The sequence below is a fragment of the Vollenhovia emeryi genome, unplaced genomic scaffold (assembly GCF_000949405.1).
Source record: "Vollenhovia emeryi isolate VEMERY1.0 unplaced genomic scaffold, V.emery_V1.0 DF939137.1, whole genome shotgun sequence".
Lineage (NCBI taxonomy): Eukaryota > Metazoa > Arthropoda > Insecta > Hymenoptera > Formicidae > Vollenhovia > Vollenhovia emeryi.
In genome coordinates this window covers 1,198,272-1,223,256 of record NW_011967229.1, presented here as the reverse complement: position 1 = coordinate 1,223,256, position 24,985 = coordinate 1,198,272, and the positions used below count along the sequence as shown (strand labels likewise).

The 24,985-nt window shown below is 37.7% G+C and overlaps 2 protein-coding genes across 2 annotated transcripts; both read right to left on the bottom strand.

Annotated features, from left to right (window-relative positions):
- Positions 1-20,281, bottom strand: LOC105567456 (multidrug resistance-associated protein 4-like). The gene is made up of 17 exons (XM_012022344.1): positions 19,151-20,281; positions 9,934-10,106; positions 9,189-9,765; positions 8,368-8,478; positions 8,101-8,235; positions 7,274-7,478; positions 6,658-6,880; positions 5,842-6,480; positions 5,015-5,517; positions 4,545-4,829; positions 4,154-4,383; positions 3,388-3,911; positions 2,935-3,165; positions 2,202-2,536; positions 1,596-1,841; positions 1,022-1,324; positions 1-671 (listed from the first exon to the last, which is right to left on the bottom strand). Exons 3-17 carry the CDS (start codon positions 9,260-9,262, stop codon positions 531-533), a joined length of 4,185 nt encoding a protein of 1,394 aa, XP_011877734.1. The 5' UTR covers positions 9,263-9,765; positions 9,934-10,106; positions 19,151-20,281; the 3' UTR covers positions 1-530.
- Positions 20,282-20,638: 357 nt separating this feature from the next.
- LOC105567457 (uncharacterized protein F21D5.5) lies at positions 20,639-24,760 on the bottom strand. The gene is made up of 7 exons (XM_012022345.1): positions 24,544-24,760; positions 23,443-23,930; positions 22,144-22,389; positions 22,004-22,075; positions 21,242-21,520; positions 20,801-21,082; positions 20,639-20,704 (listed from the first exon to the last, which is right to left on the bottom strand). The coding sequence occupies exons 1-7, from the start codon at positions 24,743-24,745 to the stop codon at positions 20,639-20,641; spliced, it is 1,635 nt and encodes a 544-aa protein (XP_011877735.1). The 5' UTR covers positions 24,746-24,760.
- Between the last annotated feature and the right edge of the window lie 225 nt (positions 24,761-24,985).

The window sequence follows — 24,985 nt, the reverse complement described above, 5'->3', positions numbered from 1 at the left end:
TTAGGTACAACTTCGATTTATAATAACTACAAGTTTGCGATAAATTACACCTTATCTCAGTACTTTGGTTCATTATCAATATATGTTTTCGCTTTATCACAAGAATTAAGTATTTGTAATTTCTGTAATATGCAAAAGTATTTAGTAGAAAAATATAGCAGTATCGTAAGGTTCGACGCGTGACAGAAACTTTTTACAAAATCTTATGGCGAGGTCGTCAAAAATGATCTCGCGACGACGTTCTCATTAAAATTGATACCAAAATATGATTCCTTAGATGCGTGTTGCGCTTCAAATTACTTTTAAATCACAATGTTATGATACTTGACGGAAGTGTCGTGTCCATAATGTCTCGAAGAAAGACAATATGGTGTTGATCTTCTAGAAATGTTACTTTCATCTGCATGTGCTATTATGCACATATGTCCATATATCTTTTTCTACACCGTAAGTATCTGAGCATATTTACGTTTTTACTTCGAGAAATCTAACTAACGAGACACTGGTGTAAAATTCATCTTTTCTTCCTGTTACGTTTCTCCGTACTTGTTGAAATAGGCCTGCCTCGCCACCTTGGCCAGTTGATCGTACATGCCTGGTCCGGTCTCTTTTACTAACGAAGTAAATTGACTATAGCTGTTTTTCAGTAATATATGAGGATGATCGTATTCCTACAAATAAAATTGTAATTATGGTTCAGTGGTTGCGCCCATTCTTTGTAAAGCGTAATTCTTGCGCATTAAAAATGATGAACAAAATTTTTATAACATCTGTATAATAAAATTTCTTTTAGAAATTCTGAAAAATTATATGAAGAATCCTAAAGAAGAGTCCTTCATTTTGGCAGAAAATGTAAGAGAAATGATATAAAGATTTTAAGAAACGAAGGATTATTCAAAATTAAAAATCTCAGACGTTCGAGTATAAAGAACCTTTAAAGATTCGCATGCGAAGAAAATTAAAAATAGCAGGCCTTCAGATTGTCATAAAAAATGCATCTTTTAAGAGGAACTGTACTCACAGCCATACGACCCTTATCCATCACCAGAACCTTGTCGCTGTCCATTATGGTGTTCAGTCGATGCGCCACTGTGAGCATCGTGCACGTTGCGAATTTCTTCCTGATAGTCCGTTGAATCAATGCGTCGGTATGCGGATCTACGTTCGCGGTCGCCTCGTCCAGCATCAATATGCGGTTGTTCCTCAGGATGGCTCTCGCTAAACACACCAACTGTCTCTGTCCAACGCTGTAATTGCTGCCTCTGTCAAATACACGGCTTTCCAAACCGTTTCCGAGAGTAATGACCGCCTCCTTCAGCTCAACCTGGACATTCGTTGCGAAAGAAATTTTTGGATAGTACACAATGTTCGTAATTATTCGTTGCACAATCTTAGGACCATGTGACTTGACATTTGATATTTCGAGATTCTACATATTCCAAAACTCACTTCCGGGTCTTTGGATTTTAAGATGTTTTTAAGATGATGTTTTTGGAGCCAGAATATCGGAACCGTCGGATTTTGCAACGTCATAGTATTATACGTTTCCCGATTAGGTACAACAGATCTATTCTTAAATAATAAATCGTTCGAACCTCTTCAAGCGCCTCCCACAAATCCGTGTCGGGAAACTCGTTGAAAGGATCTAAATTACGTCTCAGAGTACCTGAGAACAAAACGGGATCCTGGGGAATGATGGATATTTTGCGTCGTAAGTCCTCCAAAGCCATCAAACCCGTGTCCGCGTTGTCAATCAGGATGGTTCCCTCAACTTTTGCCAATCGGAACAATGCTGATATCAGCGACGATTTACCGGCGCCTGTTCTTCCCACGATACCAACCTGCGTGGCAGTATTTTATTTTTAAAGTACCTTAATACATGCGCATGTTTGTACTTATGTGTATAATTATTTTTTATATTTTCCCAACAAAATTTTAACTTCTCAGGATAGAATAAAATAACAATTAAAAATTCTTTTACTTTCTATCAATCTTTCTTACACAACTTCTTAATATAATCAATAAAAAATTATTATAGATAAAATCATGAAAAGTTTTTGAATGTCTCAAGATTCAAAGAAATCAAAGTCTTTTATTTGTTTTAAAACCGAATTAATATTAAATTTCATATAAATTTTCTTTTTTCTCCTCTCTTGCTACTCGTCTGTCTCTATAAAAGTTTTCTCACAAAATTTCTGTACCTTCTCCCCAGGATGAATTATTATATTCAAGTCCCTGAGAACAAGTGCATCCTCGGCCGCGTAGCGCATATTAACTTCCTTGAATGTAATACAGCCTTGGTCAGGCCAGTCTTTGGGGGCGTTGCACGGTAGTGCTGCATTTTTGTCTTTTTTCTTCACGTATGCCCCCCGATCTCTCAGATTTGGTTCTTCCGGCAGCTGAACGTATTCGAGTACACGTTCCACTGCCATCATCTGGTTTGCCACCTCCGCACTCTGTCGCATCCCCCACTGAATTATCCCGGTCATTGCCATTACCTGAGTGATGGCCAAACCGACCTCGCCGCCAGTAAATGCTACAAGATATGCAAAACATTTAATTCTGCCGTTTTTCATTTTGTCTTAATTTTATAACGTACATTTTTTAACGCTTTAATCGTCAACGTCCCATTTTATGGACTAAACAGTGTTTATACACAAGTTTAGTAATCGATAAACTTCGCTCTAAACTCTTCAAAATCTTAAATTATTTAATATTTTTAATATTAATTATATATAGAAAAAGAAGTTTTCAGAAAATAAAACTACGTATTTCACGAAGTAAAATTCTTTACAGCCTTTTTAATAAACTAATAAGTTTTACATAAAAAATATACTTTCTGTACCCTTTGAAATATACGTGTATATATTTCTTTTATGGAAAAGTATTTGTAGATAAAATTTGAGATAAATTTGCAAGGAGACTGATACTCACATTGTTTGAGTAGCAAAAAGCTGAAGGTGACAAGTGAGGTAAAGAGGAAGCAGAACATGTCCAAGAAAAATCCAAATGCAGTGCTGGTCACGATATACATGTAAACGGTAGACGTGTGTACATCTTGCAGTTTGTCGAATTCATGTTTGAGTATATCCTGAGCGCAGTACGCTCTGATAGTCGTCAAACCGTTCAACGTGGCGTTCAAGTGCGTGAATACCGGCGAGCGAGCTGGAGCACAAAAGGATATCCCGCGAGAATATTATTTCTTCAGAATATAAATTCTTCTTATAAACTAAAGCACTATAAATTTCACCCATTTAACAAAATATGTGGAAAAAGTCATTTTATTTTCTCCATTTATATTTTTTCCCCGGCATGATTTTCACGAAATAATAAATATGATCAAACTTTTGATAAATTCTAAAGACTAAATAAAAAAGGCAGACATACATATTCCCTCCAATCGTTTGATGTTCTTGCTAGTCTTGAGGTAGATCCTACGGATCCAATAGAATATTCCTCCAATGACCACGATAGGCGCCAGAAAGATGGGATTGACCACGCAGGTCACTGTCAATGATCCCAACATCATCATGTTCATCTGGCCGGCGTCCAGCATCGCCTTGGGTAATAGTTCATCTATCGCGCCCATGTCTTTGGAGAATCGATTGAGGATCCTGCCGCTCGCATTAGTGTCGAAGAATCGCATTCCTGTACGAATAAGCGCACTGAACATCATATCGTGCAGGCGCTGGCTGCACGTCATGCACGTCTTATAGAAAACAAGCGATCTGGTGATGCCGACGAAGAAGATTGCCAGCACGATACCGGCGTAGATATAGACATAATGAATCACCCTTGCATCCTCCATGGCAAGATATTGATGTAATCCCGTTGTATTCGTGTAAGAGTCATCCGTTTGATTCAAGTTGACTTGGGTGAATTCGTAGTCTTGCGCTTCCACAAAATTGATTCTGAAGCGAGAAGAAAAATTATTGAACCATTAATGAACCGAGTAAAAATGAAATATTATTTAAACAACTCCGCAAAATATTTGTACTAAATGCACGAGTGTGCAGAATTAATGTATAGAAATTGGCGGATTTCGAAAAATTGAATAATATTACAAACAATATGAAGAAATATGTTTGACAAATAAGTATTTATACAAGAAACGTTTCTTTGACCGATTTCATTGATAGTATTAGCTGCTCACAAGAAAGGCACAAAGAGGTCGTTGAGACTGACGATGAATTGCGTGATGATGAACAGAAGAAGAACGGTAAAAGCCATGTATAAATTGGCACCCATCTTGAAAAACTTAATAAATATAGGACCCTTAACCATGCCGCGCGACGTCCCCTCGAGACCGTCGTTCAACTTCTCGGAATCTTCGTCTTCCTCTTCGTCGTCTGTACCGCCGCTACTCGCTTCCGGAGTGCGACTCTGTTGAAAGAATTTTATCTTCAGTAACATTAACCATTTTTCTTCATCAGTTAAACATTATTCATTGTTAATATTAAATACAGCAACTATGAAACATTGGTTTATCTTTTCCAAATTCTCTCTCTTTCTCTCCCCCTTTTCATATTTATATCTTCACTTACTCTGTTACTTGTGGAGGAAAACTGTCGTCGTAAGTTTATACTACTTTCTAAGGACGAGTCGTCGACTACTTCATTCTCCGTTGCCAGGAGTACTCCGTATTCGGGTCGATATTCCAATAAGTCCTGATAATGCGAGAAGTACTGCATTTTTCCCTGTTCAAGCAGTATAATAGCGTCCACTCCTTTTATATACTGTAGCTGATGCGTCGCTAAAATTCTCGTTTTACCAGCCAGGTATTTTTGCATACATTCTTGAAACAGATGTTTGCTGACATGGGCGTCGACCTGAAATTTCAAACAGATAATCCTTCGTTAGGATTCATATTTAATTCAAAATCCCACTTCATTATTATTCATAAGATTAAAATTAAGTTTATCCCATTTGCATAAAGTCTACATCATGTACGATACCCAACGTCTGAAAGAATAAAATCAGAATTAAATTACTGATTTCTTCGACGATCACCCACCGCACTCAAAGGATCGTCCATCAAGTAGATGTCCGACTGCCTGTATAGAGCTCTGGCCAAGTTGATCCTTGCCTTCTGACCGCCAGATAATGAGCTGCCCCGTTCACCCACAATGGTCTGATCTCCCTGCGGAAATTGCTTGAAGTCCCGTACCAGGGCGCAAGCTTTGACCACCTTCTGGTACCGTTGGCGTTCGTAAGTTTGCCCGAAGAGTATATTCTGTCGGACGGTGGCACCGAAGACCCAGGCCTCCTGGCTGGCATAGCTGATGTCGCCGTTCACCTTTACTTGACCTCCCGTCAGACTGATCTCGCCCAGAATCGCGGACAGGAAAGTACTCTTGCCACTGCCCACCATGCCGATCACCGCGTACAGCTTGCCCTTTTCGATCTCCAAATTCAGATTCTCCAGAGTGTTCTCCGATTGTCTTTCCTCCCATTTAGCATTAACGTTAATCATATTGATCGCCCAGTTGTTCGTATCGTACATGGATTGTTTATTTTCTGTGAATAGTAAAGTTTTGTTGCGCGTTAGATTTGTTGAAAGTAAATGTTAAAAGGATGCTGGAAAGATCCAACCGAAACGTCCTACAAGATTTTACAGATTCTAGAAATTCTAGATGAAAAGGTAAAAATTTTTAATTTTACTTTGATATCTTTTAAAATATTGCTTCATTAAAGTAATAATCTCTCAAGTTGTAAAGTATGTCTGAAGATAATTCAATTTGGGCTATCTTTGTGACATATTCACGATATCATGTATATTTATGTATCTCGTAAAAGGAAATTCCATGTTCTTTTGTGGTCCTTTGAATTTTGAATATCTACCTCCAACAAAATTAGCAGTGTTCTTCAACAAGTCGCTGGCAACGATCAACAGACCGTTTTGTTTTCTATGCTCGCTATCCTCTCCATGTGACCCCAACTGATTCTCCACGACATCGTCATCAATGTAGGGCAGATCCTGTTTGGGGGCCTGCTTGAAATCCGAATTGTTGCCGGAGGACGCTCTGGAGAAAATGACGTTACTGCCCTGGAACTCGTTGTAAATGAGGAAAGTCTGGAGCCTGCGTATAGCCACCATACACTCGGCCAACTCGGCGAAGCCGCGCACGAACATGCCGGTCATGGTGTGCGCGAGGATGTTGAAGTAGGACGAGACGACGAAGATCTTGGCGGCGGTCAGCTCGTTGCCGAACACCAGCATGGATACGAGGGTGCAGAACAGCCCCATCCGAGTGGTGAACAGATTGAAGGTCATATAAATACCACGGATGTAGGAGCTCTTGGTGACTACTCGTAACTCGAGCTTACGCGCCAGCTCGACCATGGCGCAGAACGGCTTCTCCCACGCGTACATCTTGATCACCTGCACCCCGGAAATAATTTCATCCATCAGCCGGACCCGCTCGTCCGTCTTAATAGCGGTTTGAAGACGAAACTTGGACGACAGCTTGCCGGTATAAGCTAAAATCGCGAGAGTAGGAATTGGCGAACGTCCTCGGCAAAACGACTTGTCGCATATAACGTCTCCTCATATCAGTGTCTCAAATTGATTTTTCCGTGTGCGCGAAAAGAGTAGTGGTCTAACATTTTTGTGAATTCTTAAAAAAGAATTTTTATACGACTCGTTGCAAGACTTACATTGAAGCGGCACGACCACAAAGATGGCGGCGATGCCGATAAGACCGGGATAGCCGACCTCTTGGTAGAGAATATAAGCGACGATCAGGGCGGACAGTGGCGCCGACCACATGTGATGAATAAAGATAGTCACGAGATCAAACCTACTGACATCGTTGGCTACTAGATTAACTACTTTTCCGGGTGCTGTCTCGCCCAGTGCAGTTTTGCTCAGGCGCAGAGCCTGCAAGACAAATGCAAAAATTTCCATTACATAATCTGATAGCTAACACGGTGGCGAATCATATCGCAGAGGAAATGTACACGTCTATTAAAGTCGATCACAATGTTGATCTGTTGAATCTTCAATGACTGTTTATTAGAGAGTTCGAAAGTTCTGAAAGTTATTGAAAAAATTGTTTCTTTTACTTTTTGCTACAGAATTATTCGTCTCTTCGCCTGTTTGCATAATTTCCTTACTTCTTCCCTTTTCGGTAAAGAAATGTACACTTTGATGAGCTGAGCGAAAGTGCGTGGAGCGAGAATCCGCTCGCTTTTTATGGACTTTGCGTCCTTTATTTCCTCCCACGTTATAATTAGCCTGAATTTTTTTAATACAATACTCCTAGTGACCAACCTTTCTGTATACTAGAGAGCAGACGGACACGCGAACTTTGGCGCCCACGTGGAAAGCGCCGAAGATCGTTTGATTGCCGCTTATCACATACAAGCCAGTAGCTATGCAGATACCAACGGCAAACCATACGGCAGACTCGTACGTTTCATCCGAACCCTTCCGGAAGTAGCGTAGGAGGCCACCCAGCAGCAAAGGTGTACCTAATCTATAGATTTCACACGTTAACTTTTTATATATATCACTGAAGGATGTTATAATCTTACGAGTCTATGACTTAGACTATTATTTTAATAACAGCAATTATACTGTTATATATTTTCTTTATTTTATTTATTACTACATCTGCTTAGGTCGGAGACAACAACACCTTCGATATAGCTTCTCAAATCTCATCGCAAATTTTTCAGATACCTGCTTCTTTTTATACGATTCCCCTTGTTTGAAGTTTTACGTAACACGAAGTTTTAAGTTTAAACTTTTACGTAACACGAAGTTACAAGTGCGATAACGCACTGATAACAATGTACTACTTTTTCACCCAAACGCAAACGTAAAAATATTGATTAAATTTTGCAAGAAAATTAGTGCTTTCCGTGTACAAAAAATGAACTTGAAGGATAACACTGTGCTATCTTTACTCAATTTATTCTGAAATTCAGGTTCAATTACAAATTATTATAATAATCAGCAGTAATTATTTCGCTCGAGTCACTCCGGTATCATTTCGTTCTACAAGATCAACTTTATTGGGAACAAATAAAAAGAAATCGCGAAAAGTACTAAGTGAAATACGAGAGATTTACAAGGATGAGCGAGAGAGCAAGTACCTTATCACGAACTCGTTAAAAATCTGTACTAATCCCAGCATAGAGTACTCCAATAGGAACGTGCGGAAAATAGCCCTCAACAAACTCGGACTGCGTTTCCATTTTTTCGAGTTTTCCAGCTCGATGTTCCATCGTCTACAAAAGTACAACAACGTCTTATAATTTCTATACCTTTGTAAAAGGACGACGTACAAGGAAGAGAATTTCCAAATACTTTCTTTCGTCTTCATCTTTTTTCTTGTACATGATTTCTCATACGTTACTCACTTTTCTAATCGATCTCCGAGTGACTTCGATCGGTCGACTTTCAAGGGGTCAAACAAGTCGTCTACTTCTAAAGCTTTTTTGTAGCCAGTCTTGAATAAACTAATGGTCCACCTGATCCAAAGCAATTTATGTAAATTAGACATTAGATACCTTATCAAGTAGCATCAGATTGCAGATGATAAGAGCGATAGGAGTGCAGTAGTGTTGAAGTCTGGAATTTTAGAAATAATTCCACGCGAAGTTATGTTTATGACATGACAAGGCGATTTTATTATATTAGCTGTGCAAAGTGCATCGTCATCTTTGAAGACAAGGTAGCATTACATGAAGATAAGAACTCATTTGCGGTAAAAATCAGCCTTACGTATCAAGTAACACGTATACTTGCAGCATACATGTCTCGACGCGAAATGTTATTCCGCATAATCTGAATATTTATTAACGCAACAAATCAATGTGATTCAAAAATTAAATGTGCAAACGTGAGTATGAGTATTTTCAGAATAAACATTTTTCTGAATATTCTAAATCACTGGACTTTTACATATCCAAAATAAAAAGTAATATAACTTCATTAAGTGTAAATAACGGATAAAGCAAAATAATACAAAAGCATCTGCAGTTAAAAAGCGAAGCGGCAGCTTTAATCAACTAATGTAATGTATAATTAATCCGACTACCGGTGAATCTAAATATTTAAGACAAATCTGTAGATATTTAAATGTCCAGCGTTGAAGTGCCCAAGTGCTCAGACACTTGCGAATTTCGCGGAGGACCGGAAGAGTCTTGCCGGAAGGTCCGATCGTGAAAAAATGACTCACCACCAAAGCAACACCGACACGATGTTCGCCTTCTCCCGCGGATTCGGGTTCGACCTGACTTTCGATGAATCCATCGGTCCTTGCACGCGGCATTAACTCGCCACGAACTGCCACTTGCACGGTTAAAGGCGATCGCTTAATTAATCGGATTTACGGAGATTATGCAACACACGTAGACACTTTCGTTCGGCGTTTAATAATCGCCCCTTTTTCGCGAACGCGAAGACAAAAGAATCTTAACAGTCTATTGTGGTAGTGCTCTTTCTTCGATTGTCACAATTTGTCAACAATATCTTTAATACGCATATATTGTTAGCCACTCGGTACAATTGGCTGATCTCTTCGCGCGATCGTAATCAGATTGAAATTGACACTTCACATCTAGTTGTATCAGCCGTTTGCAAATATCGTCACGTCCCACGGATCGATCGATGCCAATCTTATCGCGAATTCTCAGTGAAACCCTCTCGAAAGTGGAGTAAGGTATCAGTCATCGATACTCATGTGAACATCTGTCGTTTCTTGAGATTTATCTTCGAGTGCCTGCTTGCAGCTTTCAAGATGTTCGTGAATCTACCTAAATTTTTTTTAAGTAACAATTATTGCACCTGTTAAAGTAACTACGTAATTCTGAAATCATTGCCATTATTATGTAAAATAATTACAAATAACAAGGTTTAAGTTGTGATTCATTTACCCTAATGATTTTTTCAATCATTTAACTTTAGAGATAATTACGACTTACTGAGTCTTTTCTTTTCCTCCGCTAGTAGAAAATGGTCTCTTTGCAGTCCTGTCTGTTTTATTATACGGTGAAAAAAATGTGTGCGCGTGACGAGGTGACGAATTAGTGACGAGGTCCACTCTGAAACGCGAACGATCAGTTGGTCGATCCAGGAACCAAATGATTTCGTCGATCTGCGTGTGAAGAAAAAGCCTGTATCATTTGCCTCCACCGTCCTAGCCTTATCTGTCTGGCTACACGCGATTGTTTGCTTGCTGTGTCACTTTTCAAATAACATGGAAGGTCGTACAATCGCGACGTTATACGCTAGAATTATCTATTGAAATAACGAAGTTGATATATGCACGCTTGCCATTAATTCGCCGTCAAATTATGTCCTTCTTGTTTCTACGTTGTACAATTAAAGACGACTCTGAGAAAACTGAAACCGCAGTCGAGTTTTTAGAACTGTGGAGTAGAACGTATAGAATTGAAATAAAAATAAAAAGAATTTGTAAAGTGAAAATTGAAGAGTATCAAAGTTAAAAATTGTACGAGAAAGAGAGAAATTCCGATATTAACTATACTGACAAAACATTGTTTTAAGTAAATAGATTTACTTAAAATAATTTTTTTTACTAAAGTAAAGATTTATTCTATTTAAATAAAAATATCAAGTTTCAAGTAAATCTGTGTATTATAATATATTAAATAAATTATTTTAAATCCTTACATTTTCTACATTCAACTAAAGATTTCATGAGATAGAGAATACTATTTCTTAAATAAAATAATTGTTTTTGTCAAATAAGAAATCCAATTTTCTTCGCTGTAAAACTTATATCTTAGTAAACATTTAGTCTTTTAATTTAAAATTATCTATTGCTTCATATTTAATAAATACTTAAATTAAAGGAATGCATGTTTTAATTTGTTTATTATTTTTTTAATTGAAGTTAATAAGCTATTAGGAGCTACCTAATGAATAATTTTGTTGAATAAAGTAATATTTTTTTTATTAAGATATTTTCATCAGTGTGAAAATTTAAAAAATTACAAGATTGATTTGATTAGAAAGTTCAAGAAATTATGTTTCAGCACATCACGATTGTACATTTTATGTTATTTAAAGAGAGACACGCACAGCAGACAAATTACATTTTGTGTGCTATCAAAGTCGGGAGCTGATAATTATTTCAATGAATAATTTATTCAGTAACATGTACAGAAGCGCTGTTATTGAGGTTCCCCCAGATTTATGCAATTAGCATTTCCTCATGCGGGAATAAAAATCGATATTTTGCTAAACAGTATCGCTTTATGGGGAAAGCGAAACCATTTAACACTTTGACGCGCCGGGAAAATACAGAGTTTATCGGTCGCTGACCGAAGATGATCTACGATCGTGCTTCACGCCTGAGAAATAGTAGCAGCAATAAAAGAGATAAAAATGGTTTCTGAGACTCGTTTTCTTCATTATATTTAATTGGATTAATTGTATTGCACTCATTAAATTGTCATAATTAAAATAATCTTCGGAAATTACATCTTCATTATCTCAAACATCTTGAAAATACATTTGAGGCTGTTATCTCCCACACGAAATCGTTTCAGAGTATATTTTTTTAATGTGCAATTAAACGTTTTAATTTAAACTTATGTAGCAACAATTTTATACACATATCGGCGACGCGAAAAAGAATAGAATGAAATAAAGAATGTTGCTTCCTCCCGGATTAAACTGTGAGAAAGCAGTGCAGATTCTTGCACCTCTGAACTTACGGATCTCAATTTATGGAACTCTAGTTCCGGTTATATAATAGCGAAACACTTCACAAGGTCTGGAGAAAGTGAGCTTAAACTTTTAACTATCAGTTCGAGTTATTGTGAACCTGGAATTATACAATAGACCTATCTCTTTTAAAGTGCATCTCGTGTAACATAAATTTTATATCACTTTTTCCGAGAATCTGGACTAGCGTCTAGTGATAGCGTCTACAATTGAATTCGGTCCTGCTCGCTGTGTAAATTCGCACTGAATCTACGGGAGAAGCGAAGTAACGGTTGTTTCACCGAGGCGTCGACAATCGCAAAGATATATATTGTATATTTGAAAAATTAGATGTATATAAAATGTATATAATATAATAAAAAAAATATTATAATACCAGAATACGTGCAATATACGTATAAGCGTATAAAATTGTAACACGCAGCCCCGACTGTGCGAATGCTCTATTTAATACACGTGGATCTTCATGATTCAAGTGATTTATGGGAATATTTCTGCACGGTTTAAAATGGCTTAGAGAAAATGGCTAAAATCTCTCGTTTCCTACCAAGTGTATCGTAAACTGCGTACGTGTTATACCGAGGTGTTTTCAATACGCAGCGTGATATCGGAATGATAAGACTATCCATGTGACCTGAAGGTCATCGCGAAATAATTAGATTCGAACAATTAAAATTGTAATATAGTAAGTAAATGTCTCAGAATATTGTGTTAGTCATTAGATTCGTGTTAAATTTCAGATTAAATCCGAGACGAAATTTTTTAATTTATATTTGAAACCACACGATTCACGATGCTTGTTTTGATACAATATGTATTTTACATACATACATACATACATACATATATTATCAGTTGTATTTAAAATATGTATATTGTAAACTGGTAAAACTGCCGAATAGGGGACCCCGCTCCTACGAACTTGACCTTGTCATATGTCGTCAAGTACACCTTACTGAGTAACGTAAAAATGGTTTTAGCCGTCGCTGTTCGTAAAAAAGTTATTAAAAAAACAATGTCGACCAATTATATGTAATTTTCAGACACAAATATTAAAAATTGTGAAAAATGTTTTAAACAAAAGTTGTAGATCTCTTTGAAATATACATTTTATGTTCTCTTCATTTTTACTGTGCGAGTAATAGTTTTCGAAAACAATGATGGACTCTAAATCTTATATCTCTCCTCCCATCTCCATCTGTCCAACATATGGTATGTCAAGGTCAAGTTCGTAGGAGCGGGGTCCCCTATTCGGCAGTTTTACCACTCTCTCTATTTTAAGACTTCAGTTTGATTTCTGACTGTTGATTACAGGTCACCTGAAAAAGTGGACCTTCGAGTTTTGTTACATCGTAATTATTGTTATTGACATCGAGGTTCGGTTCGACGTGAATAAAATTACAACGATGCAGCAATTTACAATTATTACGATTCTGTCTTCAAGTATGCAATTAAAATTTCGTTTACGCCGCCGAGAACAATGAATTCGAAACGGAACAAGTGCCAGGCTGCACCGGGAAACTGTGTACGTATTTTACACGGAGATTGCGTCAAATGATTTATGTCACAAGCATTTTTATGTGCTATTTCGAGATAACACGACGAGTGAACGTACTGTCGATAAAAATTTACTTCACAAATATGAGTAATTTTTTAACGAGTCGCAGTAAACGATGTGTTAATGAAGCAGGGCAGAGGTAAATTAAAGACACTGTCACGCATCCGAAACAATTGTTATCGACATGCGGCGACGCGTATTGACAAATAAATGCGATTACAAAGAGCCGTTGTCGTTAACTCACGAAATTATGCAACTTGGCGCAAGTCACAATACACGTTATGCAAATCCGATTAACGCGTGTGTCAAGGCAAAGTAGCAAAAAATCTTCTCGAGACGCTTAATAACGTCTTGCTTCCTGACATGCTCCGATCGTGAATAACGCGAAACACTTCCGTATGATTTTTACGCGTGAGATCCAGGTAGAAATCATGCTGACCATCACACGTTGATTGCGTCACTACCTTGCCGGAAATAATTCTACAAAACAGTAAAATATAACTGCCAGAATCTAAGAAATTCATACGTAAATTTAAAAAGTGTTATAAAAATCAACATGAAAATGCTAGAATTGGAGCACTTGTATTAATTTTGGTAATATTCTACAAGTAAGCAGATGTTTTAATTCATTAAGATTTTGTTGTTTCTTAAACTTCTGAAGCTAGTAAAGTTCTGTACTAATTTTAACAAAATTGTACATTTTTATGAAATACTACTTGCAATAATTTCTCGACTTGAGAACATTGTAATTTGTGGTACTATTCCGTAGATATTTTTACAAAAAAAATTAATGTTTCAACGAAGATATCTAAATTTCTACACATTTCTATTTTAAGTCAATTTTTGTAGTTATTTACAGAAATTTTTTCCACTAGTGAATTTAGTGAAAATGTGAGAGCATAGTTTTCTTTAAGTACCTAGAAAGAGCTTCTGTTTCATTTCGAAGATTACTGAACCCAAAGATTAGTATCAGTATTATCATCTCAAGCGGTTTATCTTTTGTATATGGTTACAGCCTATTAGAGATTACTCCACAGCGCAAGAACATCAACGCATTAGCTTGGACTCCAGTGAAGTTCGCGGAAGAATAACAGCGTGACAACGGCACTTATGTGTGTCGTGGTCGGCAGTGTGCGAGATCAATGGTTAAAGAAAGAGTAATTGGCGCCCGCGGGCCGTCGGAGTAGTAACGGAGTTATATAATACAGGGCCGTTTTTTTCCTCAATAGAATCGCGCCTCGCAGAATCGTTCACCAGGCAGAGCCGTAACGAAGCGGACCCCGTTGTGCCCTGGGAATGCCCGTAGATTTATAGCCGCAATTGAAACATTGTTAGTCACGACAATTACTATGGATACGAAGAACATTAATGGACATACGCACTGAGAAAAATAAACCAATTAAATAGTGTTTCCGATGGTTAATTTTTCCGATTAAATTATGGATACATCCGAGGAAATTTGATCGAGAAACAGATCATGTTTTTCATCGGATATACAACTTAAACGGATATGTCCGTTTGTTATTATGTAATTGGTTATCGGAATTATCGGATTATATTCAATCGGACATTTTTCTCAGTGTGGATAAAATGGATGTTTCTAGGCGATTAAAATTTTTTGTTCTTCTCAGACTCAAAAGAATTAATGAGCTTCGCCACACTGAGAAAAAATCCGATTAAATATAATTGGTTAATCCAATGACATAATAGCAAACGGATACATTCAATTAAATTGTATATCCGATGAAAGATATGATCGGTTTTTCAATAAAATTTCATCGGTAACTGCATTTTATCGGATAAATTTAATCGGATATTATGGAAAAAATAACATCAGAAACACTATTTAATTGTTTATCGGATGGAAATTTTTCTCAGTATACGAAACAGTTTCTTTCAGATTTAAAATACACATTGTCAATAATTTAATACGTTTAGCATCGAATATCCTTTACAATTAGAGACATTGCAAGCTTAATTTCTGCTTCTTTAAAAAGTACGCTTTACTTTTGTAATACAAAGTTAAAGTAAAATGGACGAGACTTGATTATTTCAAAAATAACGATGTTACTTTCATCTGTGTTGCTTTACATTTATGTTTATTTATTTATTGCTTTCATCATTGTCGAGTATTTCACTCATTAATTTCTACCAATTTCTACCAAAGTGTCTCCAAAGTCGTAAATATATTTCGGTATTATAGAACCAACGTATGATGCCTCGATTAAACATATCGCTGTCAGGATCGAACGTACGCTCCTCGTATCGCGGCGTCGCTGAAAAGCCAATTAAGAACTAATTGAATGCATCGAGACAATGCGCGTTGTGTGCTAATAACACTCCACTGAGGCCCAACTCGTGAGACGTCGGGTCAATTGTTCAGCGACGCGTAATACGTAATCTTTGAAACACACACGGTCTGATTGTGACTCATTGCGTTACGCGTGGTTAGACGAGCGAGTTCTCTGAAGCAAAAATGTATTCGCGAATTTTCACGGTGTTTTCGGAGAGCAGTCTCCCAACTCGGGGTCCTTCAGGAAACCATCTCTCTCGCTCGTATATTTACGTCGTATATTAACGTCCAGTCAGTAGTTAAATGCCATTTAAACAGAGATGGGAAGAATCATTGAAGAAAAATGGATCGCTGCTAACTCTTCATTCCAGAATAAATGGAAACCTAGGACACTCGTACTCGTAGGAGAAGCAACAAAACGTAATGTGATACGGAACGATTTTGACCGAGGAGAAGAATCGGAAAGCACGAAGGTGAGAAAACGGAGTTTTTCGCGGAGTCGAAGATCGCGGAAATTTTGCTCCAATCTTCCTTGCAATCGAGAGGCTCTCAAGAATCGAGACAATCTAATTCGTTCCCACGAGTGGTTTTTCGCGTCTAAGAATCGCGAGGGAATCCACGGGAAAAAGTTCCGATAGTTTAGAATCATAGAAGCGTGAAAATTAATTAAATAATAAACGGGAGAGACAGCTCGAGCGGGCACAGCGATACACGCTGCACAACAAACGACACGGTATACCAGCTTGTCGACATTTAGAAGTGATCACATGCGAATCCGACATGTGAAGGCCAACGCGTTTTAGTGGACCTGCGAACTCATTTCAAATGTACGACGAAAATCTCGAATTGTCGCGAAATCAAACAAACTTCCGAGAGTTTTGAGTTTTGAAAGTCGTGCACATTCCGAAAATGTGTTTCTTTCCCATGTTATCTTACGTATTGTACCATAAACTTATGGAAATCCCGATTCTTTTCCTCGGTAAAAATCGTTTGGTATCTCGTGGGTTACTAGCTCTTCATTCATTTTGGAATGAAGAGCTAGTAACAATACATAACTATATTACGTCCTTCAACCCATAAACTTCTGAGGAAAAATTTTCTAGAGTTTCAACACTGAGAAAACTTTTCATCGAATAAACCTATTAAATAGTATTTCCGATGGTTAATTTTTCCGATTACGTTTTCCGACTAATTTATGGACACATTCGATGAAATTTATCCGATGAAATGCAGTTAACGGTGTAATTTGATTGAAAAACCGATCATATTTTTCAACGGATATACAATTTAATTGGATAAAACCGTTTGTTATTATGTAATTGGATTATCCGATTATATTTAATCGGACATTTTTCTCGGCGAAGGCATGCAATACTTTTGCAGAATTTTTTGGAGAACTTTCGTTTTCAAATAATATTCGACCCAGTTCAAATCCTGATAATTGAATTGGTTGAAAACCATCACTTTTATCAAGAAACCTGTCGTTTCTTAAATCGAGATAAAAATGTATTGATTAAAAGATAAAGTGATAGAAGTTTCATAATATAACAGAAAATTCAGATATATAGATACAGGTGTTTGATTTAGCACACGCTATCATCCGATTAAATACAAAATAAAAGATTTAAGGGAACATTACGTTGTTTTCGAAATAAAAACGATTATTATATTCGTCGTATATTTATATTATGAATATCTTGAAACAAATTTCTTACTTTGCATATCGAAAATCGCGAAGAAAGTTTAGAACGTCGCGATCGATTCTCCGCGAATATATTCATGGAAATACGCATGCAATGATTTATGGACACGTGCGTACGGTATCCGCAAACAAACCGTTTTACCGAACGTTTCTACGGTACTTGATGATTTGTTTAAATCGCTTCTTCAGTAACGAGATCGCAACATTTTCAAGAACTTTATGTGAGTTTTTCGTGAGTTCGAAATTTTACCATACATTTCACTAGTAAAAAGTATGGTAAAATTTCAAGAAACTCTTATAAAACTCTTCGAAATGCCGTGTTGTCTCACGATTACATGATTTTCAGGATAAACTTTAAAAGAAAATTCTCTCTGTGTCTAAATCAAATGGAAACGAGATGCCAAATCATAACTTAGGTCCGAGCAAGATGAAGGTAGCCCAACAAATACTTTGTGTATTTATCTTTTTTTCATATAATTATATGTTTACACAACATAAATATATTTCTTCAATTCAATTTCCACGTTTTCTCGATTTACAATCGTAATCTTCAAGCACACACACAAATGTGTATTTTGTAAGTTTAATTTCTTCACTTATGTAATTTATATAATTCGATTATAATTATATAACTCTGTATTTCTTTATTTTCAAACGTGTGGTCAATTGACGTGTCATCGTAATTAAAACTCCCCCACGACTTATAAATAGGAAATAAATTTCAATTCGACTTGAATCTAAATGTTTAAGTGTCCTCTATGAAATGCTAAAGATATCGAAGAAGCTTGGTGTCAATGCGAGACATTCCTCGTTTCTATGATGTTGGCGTGCATCGCACGTGATATTTTGAGACACTCGGAGGACGGTGACGCGTTCAGGACGCATCGTGACGAGGGCGAGTATCGTTTGCAAAGTGACTTGACTTGTGACGTAATTCTGCCGTGACGTGAGATACACGAGGAACGGAAAATATCCAGCAGAGACAAGTTACGCTCGAGTAACGATTGAGCCTGCAAGTGTAAATTAACGTACCGGGTGTTTCAAGCATCTACCAATCGATACAGTAACAACAATAGTAGTTATAATAATATTATTAATAATAGCTAATAGCTAATAATAGTAATCGTCGATAATAACAGAATTGTTCCCTTCGTTTTGTTAGGAAAACAAATGTTTAATTAAAAGTTACCGTTTCATAAATATTGTTGGAGGAATAAAAATATAGAATATACAGGGTTGTGTCGCTATGTTGCTCGGGAATATTATTTCTTATAAAAATTTTGGAATTTATGGAATTAGAACAGACAGAAACAAATAGGAAAAGAAATTAAGATACTTATAAAATTACCGGTTTTCTCTTTCGCCTCTCACTCATTTTTTTCCCATCGCAATTACAATCGCATCAAGATTCAAGACGATTGCGAAATAAAAGTGATTTATTTTGAGGATAAAGATTGCCGTTAAATCTAACGTGTTTCGAGGAACATTTACAGTAAACCCGTGCCTTTAGATAAATACATATCTACTTCCTATTAGAGCTCACCATTCAAGCGACATAATTTTATCTGTCGAGATAAATGCATGCACCGCGAACACCATTGATATAATTCAACTTGTACGAATTTTATACAATTGTAATTTATAGAGCACAATGCACGCTGTGTTAAATTTATATTACGATAAGACGTAAAGTATATTATTAGACCACATTATGAACCATTGCTCCACTGGTACTTCACAGAGGAGAAACGTACGGTAACAACTGACAGAACTATTTTTGGCAGACTCCGCGCAGACTTAGAATTGATCAGGACCGATCCGCTGTGTCATCCTCGAGCACCTCGAATGTTGCTCAACCGGTCGAGCCCCCATTTATACTTGTAGTTTACTCACTGTATCTTTCCTACGTAACCGGATTTTTCACCTTGCTCCTGCTCACAAATTCATCACGCACAAGCTCGCACGTATATACACACGCAGGCAGGGAACGGAAAAGCGGGGAAGACGACTGGCCTCGACGACGTCTGCGCGGACACTGAGCTCCCATTGAGCGTCGTGCCGTTCTCGCTACATCACGTGGCACGCATTCGTCGTCAACCGCTCGGCCAAAGAGCCTAGGGGGATGCCTAACAATCGCGATTGAAAAATCTAGAGGGGAAAAAACCCTCTACTGGGGTCTCGGGGTCTGACACCGGCTTGAGAGAAGTCCTCCTGTTCTCAAATGAAAGAAATTATGACCTTCGTGGATTGTAAAATTCAAGACCTCTCCTCTCTCTCGCGTAATGTTTCAGTAATATTCTTATCAGCAGCTTCTGTGATATTTAACAGCTTCTGGCATTCTACGCTGGCTGGGATTTTATTGGTTCAGGGAAGTCGTGGCCGGCGGACACGTCGTGATAAGCTCCTCCTCTGAATGTCTATCGAGTGCAGTAGCATCAAATAAAAACGCAGAACTGTGTAATTATCAATGCTTTGGAAACAAATATGCATTCACAGAGACGTGAGATTAAACAAAGCGTTTAAAATCTAATAGAAAGACACACGCACAGTTTCTTGACATTTTTTTAAATGTCATGCAATTTTTATCATTTTTGAGCAGTTCAAAATAAAGGATCTGCCACGGCCAACTTGAATAATTGTTTGTTTGAAAAAAAAATTTTTAATCATCTCAATCAATAAAATCTTCGAATACTGAAATTTGAAGAGTCGTAAGATCATTACTCAAATTCTGCGACACCCTATGGATCAAATAATATAATAAATTACATTGCTGATTGTGCAATAGATAATTTAACAGATGTTTTTATTGCTATCGTTATTATATTAAAAATAGTTGCGTGCGACGGCGGATTCAAGATTTATTTGTTTAAGGGCCGGTTGTTCCAATCTTTCGGTAAATTAACTAATAGTTGAATCATATATATGTCTTTGCTTTTCCCGCGAATTAAACAAAGATAGATATATAATTTAACTACTAGTTAGTTTACCAAGAGGTTGGAAAAGCCAACCCTCAGTAATCTAATTTAACTCTCAAGTAAATACATTTCGTAGAGCCTTCGATCCTGCTCGTTATGGAAATTTGGGACAAAATTGATTTCCACTATTTCTTTAAAGCCTTCCCCCAAGGTTGGTGGCACGTAATTTTTCCTGCACACAGAACATAAGCAATTTTGATATTGCTAAATATAGACTAACAACTTGATATTATTGAACTAACTGATAACAAAATAATAGACTCACGAAACCTGTTTCTTATCAAGACCGAGCTAGCTTTCCTATACCTAACTTTTCAAAAGTTTCTATTTAGGTTCTACTAGTTTGGCGATGAATAGACAATAATACAAATAGATAAGCATGCAAGTACACATATCGAAAATCCACTTACGCGTAGGAGTGTATAATTATCTCGTTGACTGGAATGTGGCTTGGGTCAGACAACTCACGAAACTGTAATGTAACAATAAAGTTCGATTAGAGATTTTCCAAGATCACCTTCGCTACAATTTCTTCAAATGATAGCAATTAATATTAGTGTTCAATTACCTTATTATTATGTTTCGCGTGCTCTATACTCGTCTTCATGACGAAGCATCTGACCAGGACGTTGTTCTTCTTGGCTACCTCTATGTATCTATGTCGTGAAGCAGGATCGGGATTCGTATTATCTACAACTATGCTTCTTCCTTGACTCAAGTGTTGCTGGACCGCGGCAATGCACTTCTGCCAGCTGCGTAAAGTGTCTCTGTTGACATACTCGTATTGCTTCAGATAATTCTTTGCAAAATGCGATTTTCCGGAGCCCGGACAGCCGACCATGAGTATCATCTGTTAATGGAAAAATAAAATATGGCTACAAAAAACCTTTATTGCGAATCCATTAATTTTAATGTAAGTAATCTTCTCCCTAAACTTCTGAGTGTCTTATGCTAAAAAAATAATTATTTTATATGCAACAGTTAATTAACGTTGAAAGTTATTGTCTACCTCCTGCTGTTTTAGTGTTAGTTCAGCGTCCGCAGGTTTACATATGTCCGTGGTCTGCGGCAGACTTTTCGGATTGAATTTTGGTAGGTCGTAAGGCGCGGTTTTGCATTTTAAAAAGTGTTCCTCGGGCGTCTCAAATTTAACGTCCACATTCAACGCCATTAGTCGATCCGCACTTGAGTGATCTTTCCTTTTTCCGGGGGCCCAGTTCTTTGGCCGACCAGCGGCGTCACCGACGTAGAACGAATTAGACTTGTCAATTGCGATACCTCCGTTTTTCTGTAGTTATACAAACATCGTGCAGTTATTGCAAACGGAAATTGGATAATTAATCACATAAAATATTTATAATTAATCAAAGAAATTTCAAAATTAGAATTGCATCTTCATAAAGAATTGAAATTGGGAAACACATCTCTTATGAGAAATTCCAAAAGATATGCATTTTTAAAATGGATGTTTAAGAAAGGAAAAACTTCCATGATTTTGATATGAGACAGCAGACTTTCAGTACCCAAATTCAGTCTTGTTTTGCAATGATTACACAATCTAAGAATGAATTTTTCACTGAACAGATTTCGCTTCAAGGGCAATAAATTCATGTTGGAATCAACAGATGATGCCTATTAACTTAACAGAAACCTCCGCTATCTTGTATTAGGAGCCTACCTCATAATAGAGGACATTTCTCTACTTTTAACTCTGTAAAAGCTCTGGAATATCTCATATTTAAGTTGTAGTATATTAAATTAATTTACGTACCTCTTTTTCGAGCAATTCCCACATTCCAATTGTTGGCTTTCTATAAATGCTCTTTCCAACAGCGATAAAAACCTAGAAAGTTGAATACATAAGTAAAATCCTTTTTAATTTATAAAATTATAATGGCGATTATATCGCACTTGAATGGGGACGCCGATTTTCTGTAAAACTCTCTCGATCTTGCGCTTGAAATCGTCGACTTTGACCTTGCCGGTGCTAAGGCCCAGCTGGTTTGTGAAGATCACTATTTTATATCCGTTCGTATGAAGCTGCTTCAAATGACCAGGTATATCTGGATATAACAATTGCCAGTCGTTACAGTCCTTTGGAAACACCAAGCCAGATTTAGGTTTTATTAAAGTGCCGTCCATATCATATGCAGCCACCTAAAAGCAAAGTTTAGTCTTATCATTAGTATTCCAAAAAATCCCTCTGTACAATATACATATATATATTACTTATCAAAATTCATTGATACATTTCTTTCATTCATTAGGTGGTAAACTTATTTTCAGCGGCTCATATTTAGATGACGCTAGGTGTAAGTGTAATCTACTTTGACACCTGAAACTGACTGCATTTTAAAAGTTAGACATTTGTCAATAAAATTCAGTGCGAAAAGATTCATTTAAGCGAACAGTGCCATTTTTTCTTTTGATTAAACTTGGAATGTGATAAGTTGGTTTTTCGACATGTGCTGCTTTATTACTTTGATTTGAAAAGAAAAAAACTGTAGCTGTAGCTCATAAATTACTTGTCGAAGCTGATGGCAATTGTGCTCCATCGGAAAGAACATGCCAAGGATTTAAAAGTGGTGATTTTAATGTGAATAACAAACAACGATCAGGTCAGCCGAAAAAGTTTGAAGACACCGAATTGCAAGCATTATTGGACGAAAACTCAGCTCAAACGCTCCAAGAATTGTCTGCAGCGTTAAATGTTGCTCTGATGGCTGTTTCCAAACGTCTACATGCAATGGGAACGATTCAAAAGGAAAGGAAGTTATTCTTTTGCACGACAACGTTCGACCACACGTTGCAAAAGCCGTCAAGGAAACACTGATGCAGCTCGAGTGGGAAGTTTTCCCGCACCCAGCGTATTCACCAGACTTGGCTCCTTCAGATCGTCACTTGTTCCGATCGCTGCAGCACGGCTTGGTGGATACATACTTCGAAAATTACGAGGATGTGCGAAAATGGATCGATGAATGGATTGCATCGAAAGACCCATCGTTCTATCGTTGCGGAATCCACTCATCGCCAGAAAGATGGGAAAAATGTATAGCTAGCGAGGGCCAATACTTTGATTGATATACTTTTTGCTTTCGATATCGAAACAAATGAGTCTGTTAAACAAAAAAAACACCGCGGAAACTAAGTTTACCACCTAATATTATAACACAATTTAAGCGCTTAATAAGACCTGATAATTAAAATTACTTTTGCTCGGTTTAGAACGGACTGCGCAGTATAAATCAACAGTTTTCCATGACCAAAACTGTCCCACTTAGCAGATGTGCCCGAGGTTTCGTTACTCTGTTCGGACGACGTGCTAGAATCGGTGCCGAGTGCTTTTTTATCGGAACATACGCCATTCTCGGACGATCCCTCTCCCTCCGCTCTGTCGCTCTCAGATTCTTCGGAGCGATTGTCAGGGCAATTGTCCAGCTTCAACATCTTCGCCTTGTTATCGCTATCTGTCGCTTCTGACTCGTACGACCTCTTTCTCGGTGCAAAACTTTCCACGCTCGGCGGCGGATTGAACTCGATCACGTAGGCATGCTTGCCGTAGAGCAGCTCCAAACGATCGTCGTGTCTGGCCAGAAATCTCACGCCCTTCTGAGTTTTGAAGCCATTAAAGCCGCAGGCATGTGAGCCGAGTTGCTGAACCGTCACGACCGCCTCCGCGTAGTTTGCGCATAGACGAACTGTTGAAAATAAATTAATGTATTCGTTGGCATCAACGACTTGCAAATAATCCTCAAAGACAATTATTGTTCAATTAAATGGTTAAGATAAATTGTATCAAATAATTTTCAAACTTTATCAGATCCTTGTTCACCCCAACATCTCTACACTGTTACTTAGACCTTGATGACGAGATTTAAGCAAACTTATTCGTCGTACTATCCAAGGTGAATTCTATTGTTAAAAATTATTCTATCAACATGTCAATCGAATTGCTATATTCTGGGTAAAATTGTTTCTGCCACAGCTACTCCGTTTCTCGTGTTAATTTCAAACTTCTTAACTTTGTCCCGCAAGACACTTCAATGTTCAGCCCCTGCTCGCATTCCGGCATGTGAAATTGTATGTACGTACGTTGAGCACAATGTACAATAAAAATTGAACTTAACCTCTACGTAGATTAATCAGAATCCTTTAAAAGATCGAGCCAGTATCGTTCAACATTCTTATTCACATTTTGTCATCGCGATTATCTGTTGCACAACGTGCGAACGGGGATGAAAGTTCAAGTGCGGCGAGCTCTTATCTCAGGGGTTCGTAAAAACGACGCGAGTCTCGCGGAGGATACGCGACCTTGTTGCCGCGAGCATTTCGCATCTGCGACGCCGGTTTCCGACGAGCGTCCAACGGAGGTCGGAGTGCCGTCCGGCAGATAGACGTTCGTCGGAGTCGCCTCCAGGCCACGCAGGTAACAACTCTTGACGGACGCGCTCATCGCGAGAGCAAGGACGACTGTCGCCAGAGGGAGGCCCGGTAGTCGCTCGACGACGCGCATTCTTGCGCATGCGCGAACGAGTTCTCCGGACACGTGCTCTACCTCTAAATCCTGCCGGAAATAGTGCCACAATATTCTACAAATAAAATATACCGCCAGAATCTAAGAAATTCCATGTAAATTTAAAAAGCGTTATAGAAATCAACGTGAAAATGCTAGAATTGAAACACTTGTCTTAATTTTTGTAATATTCTACAAGTAAGCAGAAGTTTTAATTCATGAAGATTTGGTTGTTTCTTA